The sequence below is a fragment of the Cuculus canorus genome, chromosome 26, assembly GCF_017976375.1.
Source record: "Cuculus canorus isolate bCucCan1 chromosome 26, bCucCan1.pri, whole genome shotgun sequence".
In the NCBI taxonomy this organism is placed as follows: Eukaryota; Metazoa; Chordata; class Aves; order Cuculiformes; family Cuculidae; genus Cuculus; species Cuculus canorus.
Window position 1 is genome coordinate 2587121 of NC_071426.1, and position 21473 is coordinate 2608593.

Consider the following 21473-nt stretch of genomic DNA (forward strand, 5'->3'; position numbering starts at 1 on the left):
GGAGCTCCAAGGTAGCTTCTGGCACGGGGCCCGGAACAGGAGCAGAAATGATTCCTCGTGGCAGTGTCCTCAAGGTTAAAGTATAACCTGTTCCTACTTGGAAGCAGCACCGTATTTCAGACTGATTCATACTATTTCTTATCAGAAAGAAAGACCTAACAGGGTAGGGGAAAGGGTTCATTAAGGTGAGTGACACTAATTTTCCCACCATCCTCTGCCCCACCAAAAGCACTGGAAGGACATCAGCTGCTATCGAGTGCCGTTTATGGAGTAAAAAAACTAGATAAACTCCATGAAGCAATACCGGAAAGTGTTCCCCTCTGAGTTTTCGTTCAAGCATTTCCTTGAATCGGGCTGCCTGTGTTTGGATTACGTCTTGCGATCGTTGGGGAATGCTGTCTGCTGGAATTCCATGTAGGCACGTGTCTCTCCAGCTCCAAAATGTCATTTAATGTGGGGGAAACGGTGTCAAATCAACCGTCAGCAACATATATTTGGGTTAGTTTCTCTTGGAGGAAACAAAGCTGCGCTAATCCGGCAGTTGGTGGGAGGGAGAAAGGGGAAAGGAAGGAGAGATTTAGTAATTGATTTGTTAAATTCGTGTCGTTGAAGGACTTCAGAGTAGCCTTGAGGGAAAGCACTTCACTTGGATGAAGTGCTTAGGGACATGGTTTAGGGAGTGTTAGGAATGGTTGGACTCGATGATCCAATGGGTCCTTTCCAACCTGGTGATTCTGTGATTCTGTGATTCTGTGATTCTGTGAAAGAACGTGGGGTGCTGGTGGATGGGAAGCTCAACATGAGTTGACAACGTGAGCTCACAGCTCAGAAACCAACCGTGTCCTGAGCTGCATCCCTGTGTCCAGGTCTGGAATCCTCAGCACAAGAAGGATATGGAGCTGTTGGAGCGAGTCCAGAGGAGGCCACGGAGATGATGTGAGGGCTGGAGAACCTCCCGTACAAGGCTGAGAGAGTTGGGGTTGTTCAGCCTGGAGAAGAGAAGGCTCCAAGGAGACCTTAGAGCAGCTTCCAGTGCTGAAAGGGGCTCCAGGAAAGCTGGGGAGGGACTCTGGATCAGGGAGGGCAGAGACAGGATGAGGGGGAATGGTTTTAAGCAGGAAGAGGGAAGATTGAGATGAGGTCTTAAGCAGAAATGTTTCGCTGTGAGGGTGGAGAGGCCCTGGAACAGGTTGCCCAGAGCAGTGGTGGCTGCCCCATCCCTGGAGGGGTTCCAGGCCAGGTTGGATGGAGCTTGGCTGATCCAGCTGGAGGTCTCCCTGTACTGATACAAGCGCAGCTCCGGATGCAGAAAACGATGCCAGGTACCCCAAATCAATCACGAATGACGCTTTCATGAAGCGTGTGACGCTTTCATTATTGTTATTTTTTTCCGGCAGCATTTTTTTTTCCCAGGGGAGAACAAAGCCTTCCCAGCACAAACACGAGGCCACCTGAGCGCAGGAGGGAGGAGGAGAGCACGTGCCAGTGCCTCTCCATGGGTCCAGAAGAAAGGCAAGTATAAGACCGGAGTAGACCGTTCCCACATCGTGTGTATTTACTCCATGGTTAACTGGAACACCAGAACTTTATTTTTCTGCTGCTTTTGGGCCGTTGGAGGATGGGTTTCATGCTTGGAGGCTCAAGCAGCAATAAATGCTTTGCATTATCCTGGTGCTTCATAGACTCATGGAATGGTTTGGGTTGGAAGGGACCTCAAAACCCATCCAGTTCCAACGCCCATCCATGGGCAGGGACATCTCCCACTGGATCAGGGGCTCCAAACCCCATCCAACCTGGCCTGGAACCCCTCCAGGGATGGGGCAGCCACCACTGCTCTGGGCGACCTGGGCCAGGGAGTCCCTACCCTCATTGTGAAGAATTTCTTTCTAACCTAAATCTTCCCCCTTCCAATTTAAAGCCATTTCGGCACCATCTATGGATGTCCCCCTGCCTCCTCCATGGACCGATCCCAGTAATTATTATCCAGACAGTGAGACTCAGGAAGGAGCTTTGCTGCTTTTCTGTAGGAGGAGTGTGGTGCATTGCCCATGGCAGAGTGAAAGATCACTGCTATTACAAAGCTTAATTAGCGTTGGGTTACTCTCATTACAAAAAAAAAGGCCTTTTGGGGTCACTTCTCACCTCTTCCCAAAGTGGATGGAGAGAATGGGAAGAGGACAGCAGCGAGGGTCCATCAGAGGAGCACAAACTGAACGCCGTAGCTTAGGATTTCATTAAATCATGGGTTGGTTTGAGTGGGAAGGGACCTCAAAGCCCATCCAGTTCCAACCCCCACGGGCAGGGACACCTCCCACCGGATCAGGGGCTCCAAACCCCATCCAACCTGGCCTGGAACCCCTCCAGGGATGGGGCAGCCACCACTGCTCTGGGAAACCTGGGCCACCCTCGCAGGAGAATATTTCTCCCTAAAATCTCATCTCAATCTCCCATCTTTCAGCTTAAAACCATTCCTCCTAATCCTGTCCCTGCCTTCCCTGATCCAGAGCCCCTCCCCAGCTTTCCTGGAGCTCCTTTCCATATTGGAAGCTGCCCTAAGGTCTCTCTGGAGTCTTCTCCAAGAGAACAACCCCAACTCTTTCAATCTGTCCTCCTACAGGAGGTTCTCCAGCCCTCGGATCAGCTTCGTGCAAGTGGTTAACCTTGATCCCAGTCCACGCGACGCAATGGCACCTTCCCAGCAAGGTTGAATTCCAACTAATCCTTCAAGGAGGGATGAAATCAAAGTCAGGGCTGTTCCTGGAGCTCGAGGCCACCGAGGCTTTGCCTCTGTCTCTTTTGAGTGTGTCCAATGTTATCCCTTTGGACTGATGGAACAAAGAGATTGTCCAAAATACAGCACGAGGGTTGCACGCTTGCACAAGGTCACGAATTAGTGACCTTTGCACAAGGGACACGTGCTGGTGCTCAGGGCTGCTTGCACGAGGGGTGCATGCTTGCACAAGGACATGAATCGGTGCCCAGGACCTCTTGCACGAGGGACACGTGCTTGCACGAGGACACACAGTGGCACCCAGGGCTGCTTGCACGAGGGGTACACGCGTGCACCAGGACATGTGTTGGCACCTGGTGCTGCTTGCACAAGGGCTGCATGCTTGCACAAGGGTACGTGCTTACATGAGGGGTGCACGCTTGCACAAGGACACACGTTGGTGCCCGGGGCCTCTTGCATGAGGGATCCATACTTGCATGAGGACACATAGTGGCGCCCAGGGCTGCTTGCACGAGGGCTGCACGCTTGCACGAGGTCACACACTGGTGCCCAGGGCTGCCTGCACGAGGGCCGCACACTTGCACGAGGGCTGCACACTTGCATGAGGACATGCACTGGCACCCAGGGCTGCTTGTACAAGGGGTGCACACTTGCACGAGGTCACACACTGGTGCCTAGGGATGCTTGCACGAGGGCTGCACACTTGCATGAGGGATCCATGCTTGCACAAGGACACACGCTGGTGCCCATGGCTGCCTGCATGAGGGCTGCACACTTGCACGAGGACATGCACTGGCACCCAGGGCTGCTTGTACAAGGGGTGCACGTTTGCACAAGGACACATGTTGGTGCCCAGGGCCTCTTGCATGAGGGATCCATGCTTGCACGAGGACACGCACTGGTGCCCGGTGCCGCTTGCACGAGGGCTGCACGAATGCACAAGAGCACACACTCACACTGGGGGTCACTAGCATTGGCGGGGGGGCGGGGCGTGTCCTTGCACGAGGCGCTCGCACGAGGCGCTCACACGGGCAGCGCCGCTTCCTCTACCACCCCCCCCCCCCCGCGGCTCCGCGCGCTGTTAAGCCGCGGCCCAAAAGGGGTGGGGCTTAGGGCGGCGGCAGCACCTTCCTATTGGTTGAGACGCCAGGAGGGGCGGGGCGTGTGTCAGCGTTCTGTCTTTCTATTGGCTGAGGCGGGAAAGAAGGCGTGGCGTTTGGCATCAGCGCCTTTCTATTGGCTAACACTCAGGGAGGGGCGGGGCTTGTGGAGGGCCCTCTCTTTCTATTGGCTGGGGTGGAAAAGGGGGCGTGGCGTGCTGCGCCTGAGTCTTCCTATTGGCGAAGGCTGTACGGGGAGGGGCGTGGCTTGCGTCAGCCGCCTCGCCTCTCTATTGGTCTATGCGGAAAGGGGCGTGGCTTGCGCGGCTTTAAAGGGGGTAGGGAGCGGCGCGCGGGCCCCATACGCACTGCCGCCCCCCCCCACTGCCAGCCCGGCCGCGATGGAGTTGAGCTGCGGCGTTGGGGGCAGCGCAGCGGCACCGCCGGGACCCGGTCCCCCCCCCGGCCGCTGCCGCCGCCCCTTCGGTGCCCGTGGAGAGCGAGGAGTACGAGAGCCTGCCCAGCGGCGCCTCGCTCGGCACACACATGGTGGCCGGGGCGGTGGCGGGCATCATGGAGCACACGGTCATGTACCCGGTGGACTCGGTCAAGGTGCGTGGAAGGGGGCGTGCAATCGGTACCGGGGCTGTGGGAGGTCTGTGCAGTGGTACCGGAGCTGTGGGAGGTCTGTGCAACCGGTACCGGGGCTGTGGGAGGTCTGTGCAACCGGTACCGGGGCTGTGGGAGGTCTGTGCAACCGGTACCGGGGCTGTGGGAGGTTTGTGCAACCGGTACTGGAGCTGTGGGAGGTCGTTGCATCGGTACCGGGGCTGTGGGAGGTCGTTGCATCGGTACCGGGGCTGTGGGAGGTCGTTGCATCGGTACAGGGGCTGTGGGAGGTCTGTGCATTGGTACCGGGGCTGTGGGAGGTCTGTGCAGTCGATACTGGGGATGGGAGGTGGGCGCAAGGAAGTGCAAGAGGTGTTGGGGTGCAAGGTGTGTAAGGGGCGTTGAGGTGCAAGGAGGTATGCGAGGGGTCTTGGGGTGCAAGAAGGTGTGCAAAGGCTGTTGGGGTGCAAGAAAAGTGCTCGTGGGGTCTTGGGGTGCAAGAAAGTGCAAGAGGCGCTGGGGTTTAGGTAGGTGGAAGTGTGCAAGTGGGGAGTGCAAGGAGAATTGGGGTGTGAGCATGGGGAAAGCACAAGGGGTGTTGAGGTTTAAGCGAGGGAAGAGCACGCTGAGAGCTTTGGGGTGCGCGGGGCTCCCGGCTTGGGGAGCAGAGTTGCTCCAGGTAGTTGGGGAGTACAGGAGGTGCTGAGGTGAGTGAGGCATGGGGTGCTGATCCCCGACGTGTCACCCCTGAGGTCTCCTCCGATGGATACGGGAGCTGCGCACCCACTTGGACCCGTTCTGGGGCAGCCTCGGCCCTGGCGAGCTTTGCGCAACCCACGGTGCAAAGGTGTGTGCCAGGGCCTTTGCGGCAAGCAAAGTCCTCGTGCTGCTCTCTGGCGCAGGAGATGCCACCAGTGCCCTCGAGGTGTGGGGCTGGAAACCCATACCGGGAAGCTTTTCCCTCCTGGAGCGCTGAAAACCCATCCTAGGAGGGATAAACTGATGAGATGGGTTGACTTGTCCGTCTGCACATCGGAATGGCTGCAAACAGCGTGAAGCTGACCTTTGGTGGTCCTCCTCGTGGCAGTGGTGGCTTTATGAGGGTGGGGGCTCACCGAGGGGCTCGTGGCTGCTGATATCGTGGTGGTGGTGGTGGTTGGGGTTTGATGTGGATGAGCTGCTCAGTTTGATGCGAGACTCCACAGCGTCATCAACATTTTAGGAAGCATCACAAAGGATGTTTCCTCCCTCTGCCCTGCCAGCATGCTGCTCTGGCAGCTTAAAAAAGGAGGAAAAAATGAGGTTGGGAGAAGCCATACACCTTCAGTATCGCTGGTGCTGAGATCTTTCATGGTCCGGGTGGGAAAGGCAGCAAGGAGATGCTCTAATTTCTCTTCTTTTCCATGCAGGGCTCCTTGAAAGAGTAGAAAGAGGAGGGGAAATGCCTTCACTTTGAGGCACCGGAGGGCTTGTGATAAGCCCTCAAAGGCAACATTCCTGGCTTTTTTACTCTTGTTTTCCCTTTGGGTCTGACATCTGGACCCGATGAGTAGGTTTGGGCTGCTCTGCAGGGTCTGTGCCCACCCGGAGTGTCTCCATACCCGGTTCCTTTTCCGAACGAGCCTGGTAGTTTGTGCCAAGTCACGGTTGGAGAAGCGTGTCATCGCTCTGGACTTCACAGTGTGTTTGAAGAGGGCATTTCCTCCGCAGGGGGGGAAAAAGGGAGAGGGAGAAAACGAAAGTTGTTCTTGGTTTCCCGGAGCAGGAGGTGCTTTGTAGGAAGGTAAAAGTGCTGAGTTCACCCAGTAGTGAATTCCGTGCTGAGTTCACCCAGGAGTGAATTCCGTGCGTGCTCCCTGGTGTAGGGAGAGCCAAGGTAATGCCTTCTGCTGGGAATAACCCCGCTCAGCAAAATGCCTGGAAGTGCTTGGAAGAAGAAATTATACTCGAGGTTGTGGCTGATATCCCACCGTGTGTTTTGTGACAGAGTGAATTTCAGGGAGTTGGAGCAGCTTCCAGGACTGAAAGGGGCTCCAGGAAAGCTGGGGAGGGGCTCTGGATCAGGGAGGGCAGGGAAAGGAGGAGGGGAAAGGCTTTAAATTGGAAGAGGGAAGATTGAGACTAGACATTAGGAAGAAATTCTTCACTATGAGGGTGAGGAGACCCTGGGGTTGCCCAGAGCAGTGGGGGCTGCCCCATCCCTGGAGGGGTTCCAGGCCAGGTTGGATGGGGTTTGGAGCCCCTGAGCCAGTGGGAGGTGTCCCTGCCCATGGCAGGGGGTGGGACTGGATGGGCTTTGAGGTCCCTTCCCACTCAAACCAACCCATGATTTAATGAAATCCTAAGCTACGGCGTTCAGTTTGTGCTCCTCTGATGGGCTCTCACTGCTGTCCTCTTCCCATTCTCTCCATCCGCTGTGGGAAGAGGTGAGAAGTGACCCCAAAAGGCCTTTTTTTTGTAATGAGAGTAACCCAACGCTAATTAAGCTTTGTAATAGCAGCGATCTTTCACTCTGCCATGGGCAATGGACCACGCTCCTCCTACAGAAAAGCAGCAAAGCTCCTTCCTGAGTCTCACTGTCTGGATAATAATTACTGGGATCGGTCCATGGAGGAGGCAGGGGGACATCCATAGATGGTGCCGAAATGGCTTTAAATTGGAAGGGGGAAGATTTAGATTAGAAAGAAATTCTTCACAATGAGGGTGGGGAGGCCCTGGTCCAGGTTTCCCAGAGCAGTGGTGGCTGCCCCATCCCTGGAGGGGTTCCAGGCCAGGTTGGATGGGGTTTGGAGCCCCTGATCAGTGGGAGGTGTCCCTGCCTATGGATGGGGGTGGAACTGGATGGGTTTTGAGGTCCCTTCCAACCCAAACCATTCTATGAAAGAGGCATTTCAGGCGTCTGGTTGCGTCGTGCCGTAGAGGAAATGATTTGGTTCCAGGAAAGAGAAACTGAAAATGGTTTTAATTTGGGCCATTCTTTGCTTGAAACACTTGGACAATTCCTGAGTTCAATGGAAGGACAGGCTGTGTGTAGATATGCCTGTGTGAGACAGTGTAGAAACACCTCGAGGTGCTGTTGGTGTGGGGCAACGCCTGCTGACATGCGATGAAGGATAGAAATCCATGATGCATGTGCCCATCATCCCCCTCCAACACCCGCTTGCAATTACCCTGCTGGAATGTAAAGCATTGCAAGTCGTATGCGAGGTTTTTGCAGCGGTGTTGCTGCTTGTTTAGAGGGGAAATGCCTTACAGGTTGGTTTTTTACCATCTAAAGCTGCACCTGGAGGGTTGCGATTGAGATGCGATTGGTGTCTTTCCATCATTTGCCCTCTAATGGTGTTGACCCTCTTGCAGGTTCAACTTAACTACACATTGGCCTCTGTCTTACCCACTGGTTGGAGTGAAACACTGGTGTGAAGTGCAGGTTTTTAGGTGGATGCTGATGGGTTTTCTCAGTGCTTTGGCTCTGTTTGGGTTTGTAGCTGCTGAAAACACAGCCTGGCAAGCTCGATCAGCCTCCAGTTTAGAGATCAGAACGTCAAGGATGACTTGTGATGCAGAAGGGAGGACTCCCCTGGACTCTCCTCCTTCCTCTTGCTGAAGCCGTTGGGTGGCTTTTCTGCACGATTGCTGGAGTTGGTTCCCCAAGGCAGGGAAAGGAGCTACCTTGAGGATGTGAAGAACGGCTCTTGTCCACACTTGGGAACAAATTGCTGATGGGAGACAGCGGAGATGTGAGACTGGAGATGTGCTGGGCTTGAACCTCCCTTCCTTGCAGTGAGTGGCAGTCACACTAATGGCAAACTCCTTGCTCCGCTCCATGATACTTGTACCCCTTCTCCCTGAAAACCTGAACTGCTCCTAACCATGCTGGTGCAACAGGACATCTATGAGTTGGCTTTGCCGTGGCTCTGTGTGGTTCTTGATGGGTGCGGGAGGTCCTGTACTGTAATGGGAAATCCTGGAAGGGTAGGAGAAACATCTAGAATCATAAAATCATCAAGGTTGGGAAAGACCTCTTAAAATCATAGAGTACAACCGTCAGCACAACACCACCAACTCTTGAGGTGCCCCATCTACGCGTTCTTTGAAGCCCTCCAGGGTTGGAGACTCCCCCACTGCCCTGGGCAGCCTGATCCAAGGCTTCACCGCTCTCTCAGTAAAGAAATTTTCCCTAATATCCAACCTAAACCTTCCCTGGCACAACTTGAGGCCGTTTCCTCTTGTTCCGTCCCTTGTTACTTGGGATAACACCTCCCCGCAACCTGCTTTCAGAGAGCAACGAGGTCTCCCCTCAGCCTCCTCCAGGCCAAACAGCCCCAGGTCCCTCAGCTGCTCCCAGACCCCTGGGCTCCAGACCCTTCCCCAGCTCTGTTCCCTTCTCCAGACGTGCTCCAACCCCTCAATGTCCTCCTTGTAGTGAGGGGCCCCAAACTGAACCCAAAATTTGAGGTGCAGCCTCTCCAGCACCAAGTACAACCTTCAGTACCGACATCTATGATTCCAGAGAGGGGAGTAGAAAGGAACGGAGGACAAGTACGACGGGGCTTGTTGGGAAGGATGGAGCGAGTGGTTTGCTGGCTCCAGCTAGGATGGTCAACCGTGGTGACCTACCTCATGCAAGCGGACTTTGGAGCTTCCTTGCTTATAATAAAGGTCTTGAAAGAGCAAGTACGTGAGGGTAGGAGAGCAGATGAGCTCCTCTGAGCTGTTTTACTGTGGTTTATTTACGCTTTGGGGTTAGGGATGCTTGGGTGGGAGGTTCTGCATCCACCCTAGTCCAGGGAAGCAGTTAATCCTGTTTCAGCTGATAGTGTCAAGGTGGTGGAAAGTCACAGCTAACCTGTTTGACCCCATGCTCCCCTCCTGTGGGGCTTTCACACACAGGTGGGTACCACGCCAGGTACGTTGCTTGGTTGGAGAGCTACTCTAGCTGAAAACCAGCCTAGAAAAACCAAAATCGAGGGAATATCGTGGCAGCAAAGGGTTCTCCGGCCAGCAGGATCCGACCTGGTCATTGCTTATTTCCTGGTAGAAGCGTATTGTGTTCTCCGTGCCTTTTGTTAGCTGCGAGGAGACCGGGTTGGTTGTCTGTCACATGAACTTGGAGGCTGAGCTTTGCGAAAGCATGCCGTGTTCAGGCAAAAAAAAAAACCAAACCCACAAAGGCAAATTATATCAGAACTTGTTTGTACAGCGGCGTGTCAAACCGGTGACCCTTTGCGAGAGTATGCAAAACCGGAGAGCTGGCTCTTGTTAGCAAAACAATTCTAGAGAGAAAATGACCCTGAGCTATTCCTGTGCCCCTGGCAAGCAGAAAGAAGGGGCGCTGGGAAAGCTGGGACCAGCATCTCCTGCTCCTCAGGCAGTAGGTAACGTGGGGAACCTAAAGCTGTGACTTTCGGTGGTGCTTCTTGTGGCCAAGCTGAAACCAAGACTACCGAGATGCTTGTGGTTGTTGATATACTCCGTGGCCCTTATGCAATGAGGATTAATCTTAAGGAGGTGGAGAAGGATTTTTTGGCTGGATAACGCGGGGGGTGAGGCTCCAGGAGGAGGTTACTGCCGTCAGATTAGTGGCACAAGCTGGAGGGGTGAGGGTTGTGTAGCTCCTAGCAAATCCTCACTGTTCACATCACGATAAGCTTCTCCGGGGCAAAACAAGAGTTGGGTTTGGACTGGATCCTGGGTTTGGTGACTCTTTGGGCTGTTTGTCCTGTTTGTGTCCAGAGCTTTAATAAAAGGCGCAACCCTGTGGCTCTGGTTGTGACGGTGAAGATGCAAAGCGCAGCGTGCATAGGTTGAGTGGGTACAAAACACTCTTACACCGCCTGCGATGGGTACAGGGTGAGCTTTTAACCCCTCTAGAGTGGCTCAAATAATAAATACCCTTTTTTTTCCTTCTTGTTTATCCCTTCTCATGTGATTCTCGGGTCAGGGTGGAGATACTCAGGGTTCGTTCCTGACAACGCAGCACCGCGCGCTTCGGTTCTGCACATACCAGGCTGATAATTTACTGCTTTACAGAAGCTTTTATCCCTTTCTGATGAGACAATGCTGCTGCATGCTTAAATTATACCGGCTTCGAAGGCATCCCAGCAATAGAGCGGGGTGAGATTGAATCTCCTGGGGTCAGTTCTGGAGTCTGAAGCAATGCCTTCAAGTTAAAACTAGCAGAGCAGGGTTAAAACAAACCCCAAACCCCAGCTGGATGTGACTAGCTTGGCAGCATTGGGTCATGCTGAGTCACGCTGACGGTGGTTTCTCCAGGGCATCGTGAAATCCAGCTCCTCCTGACAAGCATCCGTGGGATGGGAAGGTGCAGAGACCTGTAGAGGGGTTGCAAGACCCTTAAGCCCCGCTCGGCGAAGGCTGAGAGCCGGATTTAAAGCCTAGGTTTGAATTCCAAGGTACTTCAGAGCTGTTGCTGCCTTTACAGGAGGATTTTTCTCTGCCTTTGGGTTTATTTCCAGCGCTGTTCAGAGCTTAACAATGGATTTAGTGCTTTGAAACAGGAAGCTTTGCTTGAGGGCCACCAAATCCCCTCTTATTGGGTGATGCCTTGTCATGACAACTGGGCAGTGCTTAGGTCTGAAATCTTGCTTGCTGCTGCACTAAAACCCTTTGCAAATGGAATTGCTGTGCAATTCTTCTTAAAATATTTACCACAAACGCAATAATTCGTTTGGCTCAGGCTCAGGTGTTGCTTTGCTGCTTTCACTGCTCAGTTGTATTTTAGAATCATGGAATGGTTTGGGTTGGAAGGGAGCTCAAAGCCCATCCAGTTCCAACCCTCTGCCATGGGCAGGGCCACCTCCCACTGGATCAGGGGCTCCAAGTCCCATCCAACCTGGCCTGGAACCCCTCCAGGGATGGGGCAGCCACCACTGCTCTGGACAACCTGTTCCAGGGTCTCCCCACCCTCACAGCAAAACATTTCTGCCCAAGGTCTCATCTCAATCTCCCCTCTTTCAGCTGAAAACCATTCCCCTTTTTCCTGTCCCTGCCCTCCCTGATCAAGAGCCCCTCCCCAGCTTTCCTGGAACCCCTTTCAGCACTGGAAGCTGCTCTAAGGTCTCGTCAAAGCCTTCTCTTCTCCAAACTGAACAACCTCAACTTGTTCTTCTAGTGGGTTAAAGTCCTAAATTCAGCTCTGATCTCGTCTTTGGTTTCAGAATGTCCATGTGAATGTGATGCTTTTCAGTCTCCAGTAACTGGGTTGGCTTGAGGAATTGGAGGTCCAATACTGAAATAGATTCATTGGCTTAATCTTCCCTGAAGGCTTAGCTGTAGTATTGCCTGCTGGCTAATTACTGAAGTAAACTGATAAGCTCGAAGGGATGGAGGTGGCACATTCTAAAGTCATGCCCGCAGGGAAGCTGGGGAGGGGCTCTCGATCAAGGAGTGCGGGGATAGGATGAGGAGGAACGGTTTTAGGGTGAAAGAGGGGAAATTGAGATGAGATTTTAGGGAGAAATGTTCTCCTGTGAGGGTGGGGAGGCCCTGGTCCAGGTTGCCCAGAGCAGTGGTGGCTGCCCCATCCCTGGAGGTGTCCAAGGCCAGGTTGGATGGGGTTTGGAGCCCCTGATCCAGTGGGAGGTGTCCCTGCCCATGGATAGGGGTGGAACTGGATGGGCTTTGAGGTCCCTTCCAACCCAAACTATTCTGTGATTTTCAGACGGGGTATCCCTCCTCATGGGGGCTAAAACATCTTTCTGGTCAAGCCCCAATGACCTCTTTATTGCAGTTCTCAAGCTTCACCTTGAAAGAGCATTGCTTTGATGCAGCCTGCCACAGGTTGCTAAACGCTCATCTCCTGTGGCTGTGCCCTTTCCCAGGAGCCTTCTGTGTTTTTGTTTCGAGGCGTGAGGCTGCAAACGAAGGCTGTATGCCTTCAAACCAGTTTTGGAGTGATGTATCAGACCCGTTGCAGACTGGTGGGACCTGTGTGCTGCTCACAGGAGTAGCAGAGTCCTTATCATCTCGGTGCTCCAGATTGGCTCGCTCTTGATGGGATGGGTGTAGAGGTTTAAGCACTGCCGGTGTCTCTCCCATTGCTGATGGGACATGGCTGTGAGGTCCATGCCCTGCAAATGCCCATCACAGGTTGGCCTCATCATCGCAAGGGCTTTGAGCGTTGCTGCTGTGTGATGGCAGCAGCCTGGAACGAACTAAAAGCAGTCATTTTTTTCCCCACGGTGCATTAATTAATGCCAGAGAGTTTAATAGGATGCTTTGGGTGACAGAAGCTTTGCTGCCTTCAAAACTTCATGAAAGAAAAGCCCATCAAGGGTTACTGAGTGAAGACACAGGTGAGACCTTGTGGCTCAGGACATTGGTGGCTGCAGGGCACCAGGAGCTGGGAGGGAAGATGAAGCGAAGGGTGGCTCCATGCTCTCCAGGCTGTTGGGAGACAGTCACCCACTGCATCATGGTCTTCTCCTTGCAGGAGAACGAGGTGGCCTTCCTCTGTTTTATCATCTATGGGGAATGACTGCAGGTACCCCTTTTTTCTCAGCTTGGCCTTCTAGGAAACCCGTCTCCCAGTCAAACGAGCCAACGGCAGTGTCAAAAGCAGCTGAGCAACTGCCGGAGAGACAAGCTGGGGCAGAGACGGGAGTGTTGAAAGCAAGAGGCAATTAAAGACCTAACTGTATTTCTTCACTAGAGTCTTTTGAAGGACTTTGTTAGCTTAATTCCCTGTACTTGCCGGGCATAAACAAGAGCAGAGGTTACGCTTCCCTCTTGTCTGAGCAGCTTCGTAATGTTTTGGTGTCGCAGTGGGAGCGTGGAGTTAATCTCGCTTGGTCTGGCAGGCGAAGCGTGGGTGAGTGGTGCCGTGGCCGCAGTGTGGATGCAAGCAGGGAATAAATTATCGACCCCTAAAACGATCTTGGAGCTCTTTACATGTAGACATCTTTTCTGTGTAGACATTAGGAAGAAATTCTTCACAATGAGGGTGGGGAAGCCCGGAGGAGTGGTGGCTGCCCCATCCCTGGAGGTGTTCGAGGCCAGGTTGGATGGAACAACTTGATCCAGTGGGAGGTGTCCCTTCCAGTGTTGGAACTGGATGGGCTTTGAGGTCCCTTCCAACTCTAACCATTCTAAGATTCTGTGGTTCTTTAACTCTACGCCTTGTGCTTGTTGCATTAAAGATGGGTAACTGAGGCCTCTCCCTCCGTGTGCTTTGTTGCAGACAAGGATGCAGAGCTTGCAGCCGGACCCCAAAGCCCAGTACAGGAGCGTGTACGAAGCTCTGAAGAAGATTGTCCTTACAGAGGGTTTCTGGAGGCCTTTACGTGGGATTAATGTCACCATGCTGGGGGCTGGCCCAGCCCACGCAATGTACTTTGCCTGCTATGAGAAAATGAAAAAGTCTCTAAGCGATACTATCCAGCACGGAGGAAACAGCCACTTGGCCAATGGTATTTTGGGTTTTTACACCAAAAAAAATCCAAGCTTGCAGTTAACAGCCTGTCCCTTGCTTGCTTCACACACTTAGCCTGGCATCCTTTGCTGTGCTCTGCTCCTGGGAGGTCAGCCTGTGTTCAGATCCGCGCTGTAATTCCCTCTACGGGGAGGATGCAGGATGCAAACGGAACCCCAAGCTTGCAGGTCTCTGCACCGCCTTTGGGAGGGCTGGAGGGGTAGGGGGAGGCAGGTAGGCAAGCGTGGCACCTACTCCTTAGTGCTTCATGCTGGTCACCACGCTCCTCTGAAACCTTGCCCTGTCTTTAGGATGGTTGACCACTTGGTAGATGTCTTTTCCAGAGGATGTTGAGGTGATCTTGGGAGGTCTTTGCTGCGGTAGTGACTATTCAAGGAGTCAAAGCTGTAACACAGCCTGCAGGGGAGCTCTGAACCAACTTCTGAATTGCATTTCTGCTTCGAATGGACTCTTCTGTTTTCTGGGGGAACGTGGGGAAGCTTCTTACATACCCACCTACCAAGGGTTTAGATGTGCTACCCTGAGCATTGAGAAGCTGGCTGTCTTGCTTGGATAGATGCTGAGGAAAGGTGAGCTGTGCTTGTGGCCAGATGTCCATGTCTGGTGCTCTCTGTGCCACCCAGAAGATCACAAGTGGCTGGGATGGCTGTCAGGAGCAGAGTAGAGGACCTGAAAGCCCTGATGTCAGTGTTAAACACTCTCCAAAGCCCTCATCTAATCTTTAATTCTGCGCTGCATCTTTAATCTCAAATCATTCCAGCACAAGTAATGAATGCATCGTGCAAGAGGTGTTCAGATGGGTCACAGGTGGCTGCTTCTGCATTTGTTTGAAGTCATCATCCAAACCTCCCGAGGTTTGTGATGCAGGTTGTTCCACGTGTCTCCCCTGGAGCTCTGGCATGTAATGGACTTCACCCTCTGTTTGCTCACATACTTTCTTAAGGATTTTGCTTCCATTAGGAATGGTTTTGCTTTTAGGTCCAGCAAGATAAGAAAGGACTAAGAGAGTTGGGGTTGTTCAGCCTGAAGAAGAGAAGGCTTTGACGAGACCTCAGAGCAGCTTCCAGTGCTGAAAGGGGCTCCAGGAAAGCTGGGGAGGGGCTCTGGATCAGAGAGGGCAGGGATGGGACAAGGGGGAGCAGTTTTATGCTGAAAGAGGGGAGATTGAGATGAGATCTTGGGGAGAAATGTTTTGCCGTGAGGGTGGGGAGGCCCTGGCCCAGGTTTCCCAGAGCAGTGGTGGCTGCCCCATCCCTGGAGGGGTTCCAGGCCAGGTTGGATGGGGCTTTGGAGCCCCTGATCCAGTGGGAGGTGTCCCTGCCCATGGCAAGGGGTGGGCTTTGTGGTCCCTTCCAACCCAAACTGTTGTATGTTGTAACAGCAGAAACCCCCTGGCTGAGCTGCCGGGGCGTTACGAAAGGGTTTGTGTAGAAGATTTCTACCCCGGTCCTTGCTGTGCCGTGACGCTGGGAATCTGCCGTGGCAGTCGCTTGATTTGACTCAACCAACTCAGTTAAGGGTGTGTAATATCTTTCTGGGTCACTGCTTTCTGCTGGCAGTGTGCTTCCTGCGTTTGCCTTTCAAGTAGCTACAGGCTCTCAGTACCAACAGAACCAAATTGCTGCGTTAATGAGAAATGACCAAAAGTCATCTGGGCAAGAGAGAATTTGAGATGGAAAACTACATCAAAGGAGAAGGTGTGGCTCGAGAGGCCCATCCTAAAGCCAACTGCAGAATCATTAACGGCTGGCTGGATGCTTGCAGAGTCCATGCAATTAATGTTTTAAAATTAGATGGAGTACGTGGATGAAAATGCATAATTACGGATGCGCTGAGCCAGTCCTAAACATTGCTCATTTCTCAGTCCAGCGCAGGCTGCGTGAAGCCGGTGGTGCCTTGTGTAGGCAAAGCCTTGTGAGCTGTTCTAGGGAATAGCAAAGGTGATCCTGGGAGCAAATCCTGGTTTCAGGATGGGTTTTTCTGCACTGGGAACAAACCGTGTTGCTGGGTGCTTCCTTGGGCTGGCTGCGGCGCTGGGCTGCAGCTCCCCAGGCTCTGGTACCCGGTGGCACGCAGGCTGCCTGCACCACCGCTGCTGCCCCCACGAATGGCTGTGCCTGAGCAAACCCTTGCCTTCTGAATGGTTTTTCTTCAAGGATGCTCTTTGTGTCTTGCAGGTATAGCTGGGAGCGTGGCCACGCTGCTCCACGACGCAGTGATGAACCCTGCTGAAGGTAACGCCCTGCGACCTTAAATTCCATCCAGTTCCACCCCCTGCCACGGGCAGGGACACCTCCCACTGGATCAGGGGCTCCAAACCCCCATCCAACCTGGCCTGGAACCCCTCCAGGGATGGAGCAGCCACCACTGCTCTGGGCAACCTGGGCCAGGGCCTCCCCACCCTCACAGAAGAATATTTATCCCCAAGATTTCATCTCAATCTCCCCTCTTTCAGCGTAAAACCATTCCCTTCATCCTACCCCTGTCCTCCCTGATCCAGAGCCCCTCCCCAGTTTTCCTGGAGCCCCTTTCTGTACTGGAAGGCTGCTCTAATGTCTCCCTGGAGCCTTCTTGTGTCCGTGAAAGTTGTTCCATTTCAGGATTTAGGTTGTAGGTGGGTCTGTTAGACTTCCCAGGTGATGTACAGTTCTTTAATAGTGTTTCTGCGTAATAGCTCTGCATCTGAGGATGCATCTGAGGGTCCTTTTCATAGTGCCTTTCTAGCTAGAAGATTCCTTAATTAAGTGTGAGGAGGTGAAGTGGGGCTGAGCTCTGACCTGCTTCCCTCACTACTTGTGTTGAGGTTTTTGGGGGGCACTGGGCAGGTTGGGGAAAGAAGAGGACGTACGCAACTTTTGAGTGAAAGCCTGTAGATGAGGAGCTCATCGCTCTAGAAATGCCTTTGCCTCGTAACAATTTGGACTTGGAAGAAAGGGTTGCATCTTGGATGGTTGGGATGTGGAGCAGGGTTCGTTCTGGGTGTTGTGATGAGCAGGAAAGCTGTGCCTTAGCTAATAAGTCTTTATCTCCACGCCTGGTGTTGTCTGCCTTCCTCCCCTGTGGCCATCACCTGGACCAGTGGTGAAGCAGCGAATGCAGATGTTCAACTCTCCCTACAAGTCCGTCCTGGCGTGCGTAAGGACAGTGCAGAAGACGGAAGGGTTTGGTGCCTTCTACCGCAGCTACACCACTCAGCTCACCATGAACGTCCCCTTCCAGGCCATTCACTTCATCACCTATGAATTCATGCAGGAGCAGATCAACCCCCACCGGGACTATAACCCTCGGTCCCACATCGTCTCCGGTGCCGTCGCGGGGGCTGTGGCTGCCGCTGCCACCACTCCTTTGGATGTCTGCAAGACCCTGCTCAACACGCAGGAGAACATGGCTTTGAGCTCGGTGAACATCAGCGGACATCTCTCGGGCATGATGAACGCCTTCAAGACTGTCTATCAGCTGGGGGGCATTTCAGGGTATTTCCGAGGGGTGCAGGCACGTGTCATCTACCAGATGCCTTCAACGGCCATTGCCTGGTCCGTGTATGAGTTCTTCAAGTACTTTCTCACAAAGCACAAGCTGGAAAGAAGAACATCCTTGTGAAGGATTTAACCAGCCTCCGTGTCCCCTCTGCGCGTGCCTGCAAGCCAACCAGCTCTGCGTCTCCACTCAGGAACATTCCAGGTTCCTGGTGGATTCACAACTGGCATCCACTTCTCCCTCCCTGGGGATGGAGGGATTAAAGTGGTCCTCAACATGTTTCCCCTCCTTAAACAACAAAGTAGTTTATAAAGACTTCATAATAATATATATATTTAATAACTTTATTTTGGAGAAGTGAAATTGCTAACTGATATTTTTCTCTGGATAACTTTGAAGATATAGTTTACTCCTCACCAAGCTTAGGTTGTCCAGCCTGGGCTGGGTTGTTTTTTTTTTTACAGCAAAGAAGCAAAATATCCTGTCAAAGAACTTACTTTTTATATAAATATAAGATAGATGGATAATGTTTATCCTTTATTTTTCTATGTAGGCATTTGGATTGTTTTAAATATTATAACAGCTAGATGCGAAGCTGTTCACAAAGGGCTCAATTCTTCCCTCCTGTGTAAGGAAGACGCAAAAAACATTTATTTTTATAGCCAGATTGGCTTTAATTATGTACAGCATTTAAGCCCCCAAACGGTGGCCAAGATTTTCATGTGTTGAGGTACTTGGTAGCCCCTTGAGGCTCTCCCAGGTTGGGGGGAAAAAGGAATGAGGACACCAGTTTGGGAAGGTGTAGGATGCCAAGAAGGGGCTGGCCAAAATTCCTGGTGACTTTGTGGAGGAGAGGGAGGGAAACTCAGTTCCATTTTTTTACAAGGAGACTCTTAAAGAAAATGTAGATTTTAAAGAATAGTATTTTTGTTGCAACCACTTTCTTTTTTTTTTAAAGGTACATTTTTATGGTGTGCGATCGCTGAACAGCCTTCATCCTCCCTTAATTTATTCTTTTTCACTAAGGCTCCGATCCCGCTCGCGGGAGTGACCGCGCGCATCTCGAAAGCTGGTGGGGTCACCGATAGGGAGGACCAGAGCTTCTGTTTACACTTTGGCTACCGAGTCGCAAGGGTCGCATCCTGACGGCACCAAACCAGCCTAAGGAAAGCCTGACCTGCATAACCAAAGCCGCTTCCCAGATCATTTTTGACGAGCCGCTGCTCGTGGCTGTTGGGGGAGGAAAAAAAAAACCCCAACCTACAGAGGTTCCTCGTGCCGTGGGTTTGGTTTTGCTGCTGCGGGATGCTGAGCTTTGTGGTGGCCTGCAACGCTGTGCCTGCTCAGGAAGGATGGCAGCCGTGCTGCGTGTCCTGCTCCTCTTGGGATGGCTCTTCCAAACCAAAATACATCCTTTATTGGGTTACTTGGGTGATCAGCAGCCAACGAGGAGGGGATTTTAGGGCCCTGGATGTGTAAATACAAGTTATGGGACACCAACTGGCAGCTCTCCATCCTCTCTGGAGTTTGTCCGGCCAGGAGCAACTGATGCCTGGAGCTGGCACCATCTCCTTACTGCTGGGACAACTTGTGGAGATGTGCCTTCAGCTTGTTGGCAGCATTGGGGTGTCCGTGGGACAGCTGCAACGTGAGCTTTTGAGTTGGCACACGTCCCCTGGAGGTGTCCCATCAGCCAAGCACGTTACGTAGGATGACACTAAGCAGAGCCAATCCTTTTGCTCCGTTAGTTGGAGAAAGGAAATCAAAGAGCACCTCTTTGGGTGGTGGTGTTGCATGTGCCTTGTGGAAATTGTACCACTGATAAGAGCGAAATGAGCCTCTTTGATGCATTTTTGTCACTTCAACGGATTGAATCACTGTGTCAAATGCACCCTGTGTCTTAAAAGAGCCCAAATTATAAGCTCAAGGCCACTGGTCCGGGTGGTACAGGTGGAGAAAAGCCTTTAGTGGCCTCTGAGATCCTTGAGGCTGGAGGTCTCGGAGCTGTTTGAGCCTTGGATGTCTTTTTCCTCTTGACTTTAGAAACTGGAGAATCACTAATGGGAACCGGAACCGCACAAAATGTTTCCCTTGGGAACGGGCATAGACACTTAGATGAAAATTTTGAGTTATTTTACTCCTAAGAGAGGCAGTGTGGGAGGTGACAGCTTTCAGTGTGACTTCGGTAGCTGGGAAGTCACGCTTGGCAAGCGATCCCCAGTGCATTGTCCTCTTCCTGTGGTCTCTTGGCTTTAGCGTTTCTGACTTGGCTCTTCTGGGAGAAGTTCATCTCCCATTTGGAGTAACCTGTGAGTAGCTGGGGCATGAAGGATGGACTTGCCCAGGGGTCAGAGCTGCTTTGGGGAGGTGGTTGTGGTTTTGACCAGCTGTGCTTCATCTTTGGAGGGGGTCATAGCATCCCAGTTTGGTTGCTAGCCAGAAGAATGTGTCTTGAGTGTTGAACGCACAAATAATTCTCCCCCAGGGTTTCTTGCTCTGCCTCGAGCTGAGAGTGGCTGAGGAGCACTTATACGTTTGTAGAGCTCTGTATGGATTACCCCAGGTATCCGATTAAACCGAGCTTTCCCGTTCTGCAGCTGGGAATGCGCCCCCTTGCTCTAATAATTGCGGAGGTCTCATGTCTTTAAGATGTTGTGTTGGATCCTCAGGCAAAAGCCCCTTCACCAAAGCTCCTCATCTCTCCTAGCTTTGCATTTAAAAGTTTTGCTGCGAGGCTGAAGTTTTTATTTTAACCTGGGATGTGAAACGTGTACTGCTGCTTTGTCTGCATCGAACGCACATTTATTTAAGGGGAGGATGTTGTCCGCAGTTCTTTATTTTGTTTTGCCTGCCTTGGGATTATGTATTTCCTTTAATGTGTATTTAACAACGCAGGAGTTGGTTTGTGAAATGCTGCTACAGTTGTATCACTGGAGCTCAAGGAAATAAAATATGCTGATTTTTGTCCTTTTAGGCTCCTGCTTGTGGCTTTCCTTAGTGTGGTTGGGCAGCGAGCTCCATCCGGCTGGGGCTGAGCAGCAGGAGGGTGGCGATGACTGCGTGGCAGCAGCCAGGCAGGCTGATCCCTGATGGAATGGTGCCTTCTAGCGTTGCCTGAACACTTGGCAGACCCAGCACCTCGCCATCTGAGTCAGATAAAGCTCTTCGTCATCGCGCTGGAGGAAGAAAAACTCTTCTGGGAGGGGTTTTGCAGCCTGGCAGGAGCTGATATCTCAATTATGGGCTTGTGCTCCTCTAGGAGCCGCTGAAGAGTTTCGAAAGGTGCTCCTCTTGGCAAGGAGGCTGCTGAGATATGTAAAGCAAACCCACACACTCTGGCTTGTTCGGCAGCAAAGCAAATTCCCAACTGGGAGCATCTTCCCACCTGGAAGAAAGTGCATGGGGTGAAAGCCCTCGGGGAGCTGCTCGGTTTTGCTGAGGTTTGGGTAATAGATGCATAATTTGAAGGGGGGGAAAAAAAAAGCCCAGAAGATATTAAACTGCTTTAGATCTCGCCTTGCCCTTCAGTAAAAAGGAAAACATGAGTTAATTGGTACGGTTTCTGCACAGCACTGCAGCTAAGGGAGGAATCATAGAATAGTTTGGGTCGGAAGGGACTTTAAAGCTCATCCTGTGCCCATGGGCAGGGACACCTCCCACTGGATCAGATTGCTCCAAGCCCCTTCCAGTGCTATAGGAGGAATAAATTTGAGCCTATTTTCGGTGCAGCAATGAAGAGATGTGCCTAAAATCCTAAATATGAACTTTAGTTGGGATGCAGCCAGGTAGCAGTTCTGCCTCAACCGCTCCTGGGCTGGCGAAGGGCAGCTCGCCTGGGAATAATAATGATAATTACAGGGTTTAGCAGCAAATGCCTACCTGGGAGTCAAGGCTGGCTGCGGAGAGAAACAGCAACGAGGTGTCCTTGGTCCATCCCAAAGGAAAAGAGCTTTTCTTTCCTCCCCTATTCTGCCCTTTCTCTTTTCCTTGTTTATTGACTGGCAGTGAAAAATCAAGAAGGTGCAACGGCGCTGGGGTGGGGAGCGGAGCGCCGCGCTTGGCTGCTGAGAGAAGATGAGAAGGTAAAGTGCTATTTCTGCTCAGC

General features: G+C 52.4%; 1 protein-coding gene across 1 annotated transcript; it reads left to right on the top strand.

Annotated features, from left to right (window-relative positions):
- Positions 1-4232: 4232 nt before the first annotated feature.
- Positions 4233-21473, top strand: SLC25A37 (solute carrier family 25 member 37). The gene is given in 5 exon segments (XM_054088900.1): positions 4233-4291; positions 4293-4443; positions 13640-13868; positions 16069-16125; positions 16971-21473. Coding segments are annotated over 5 exon segments (1017 nt in total). The 3' UTR covers positions 17492-21473.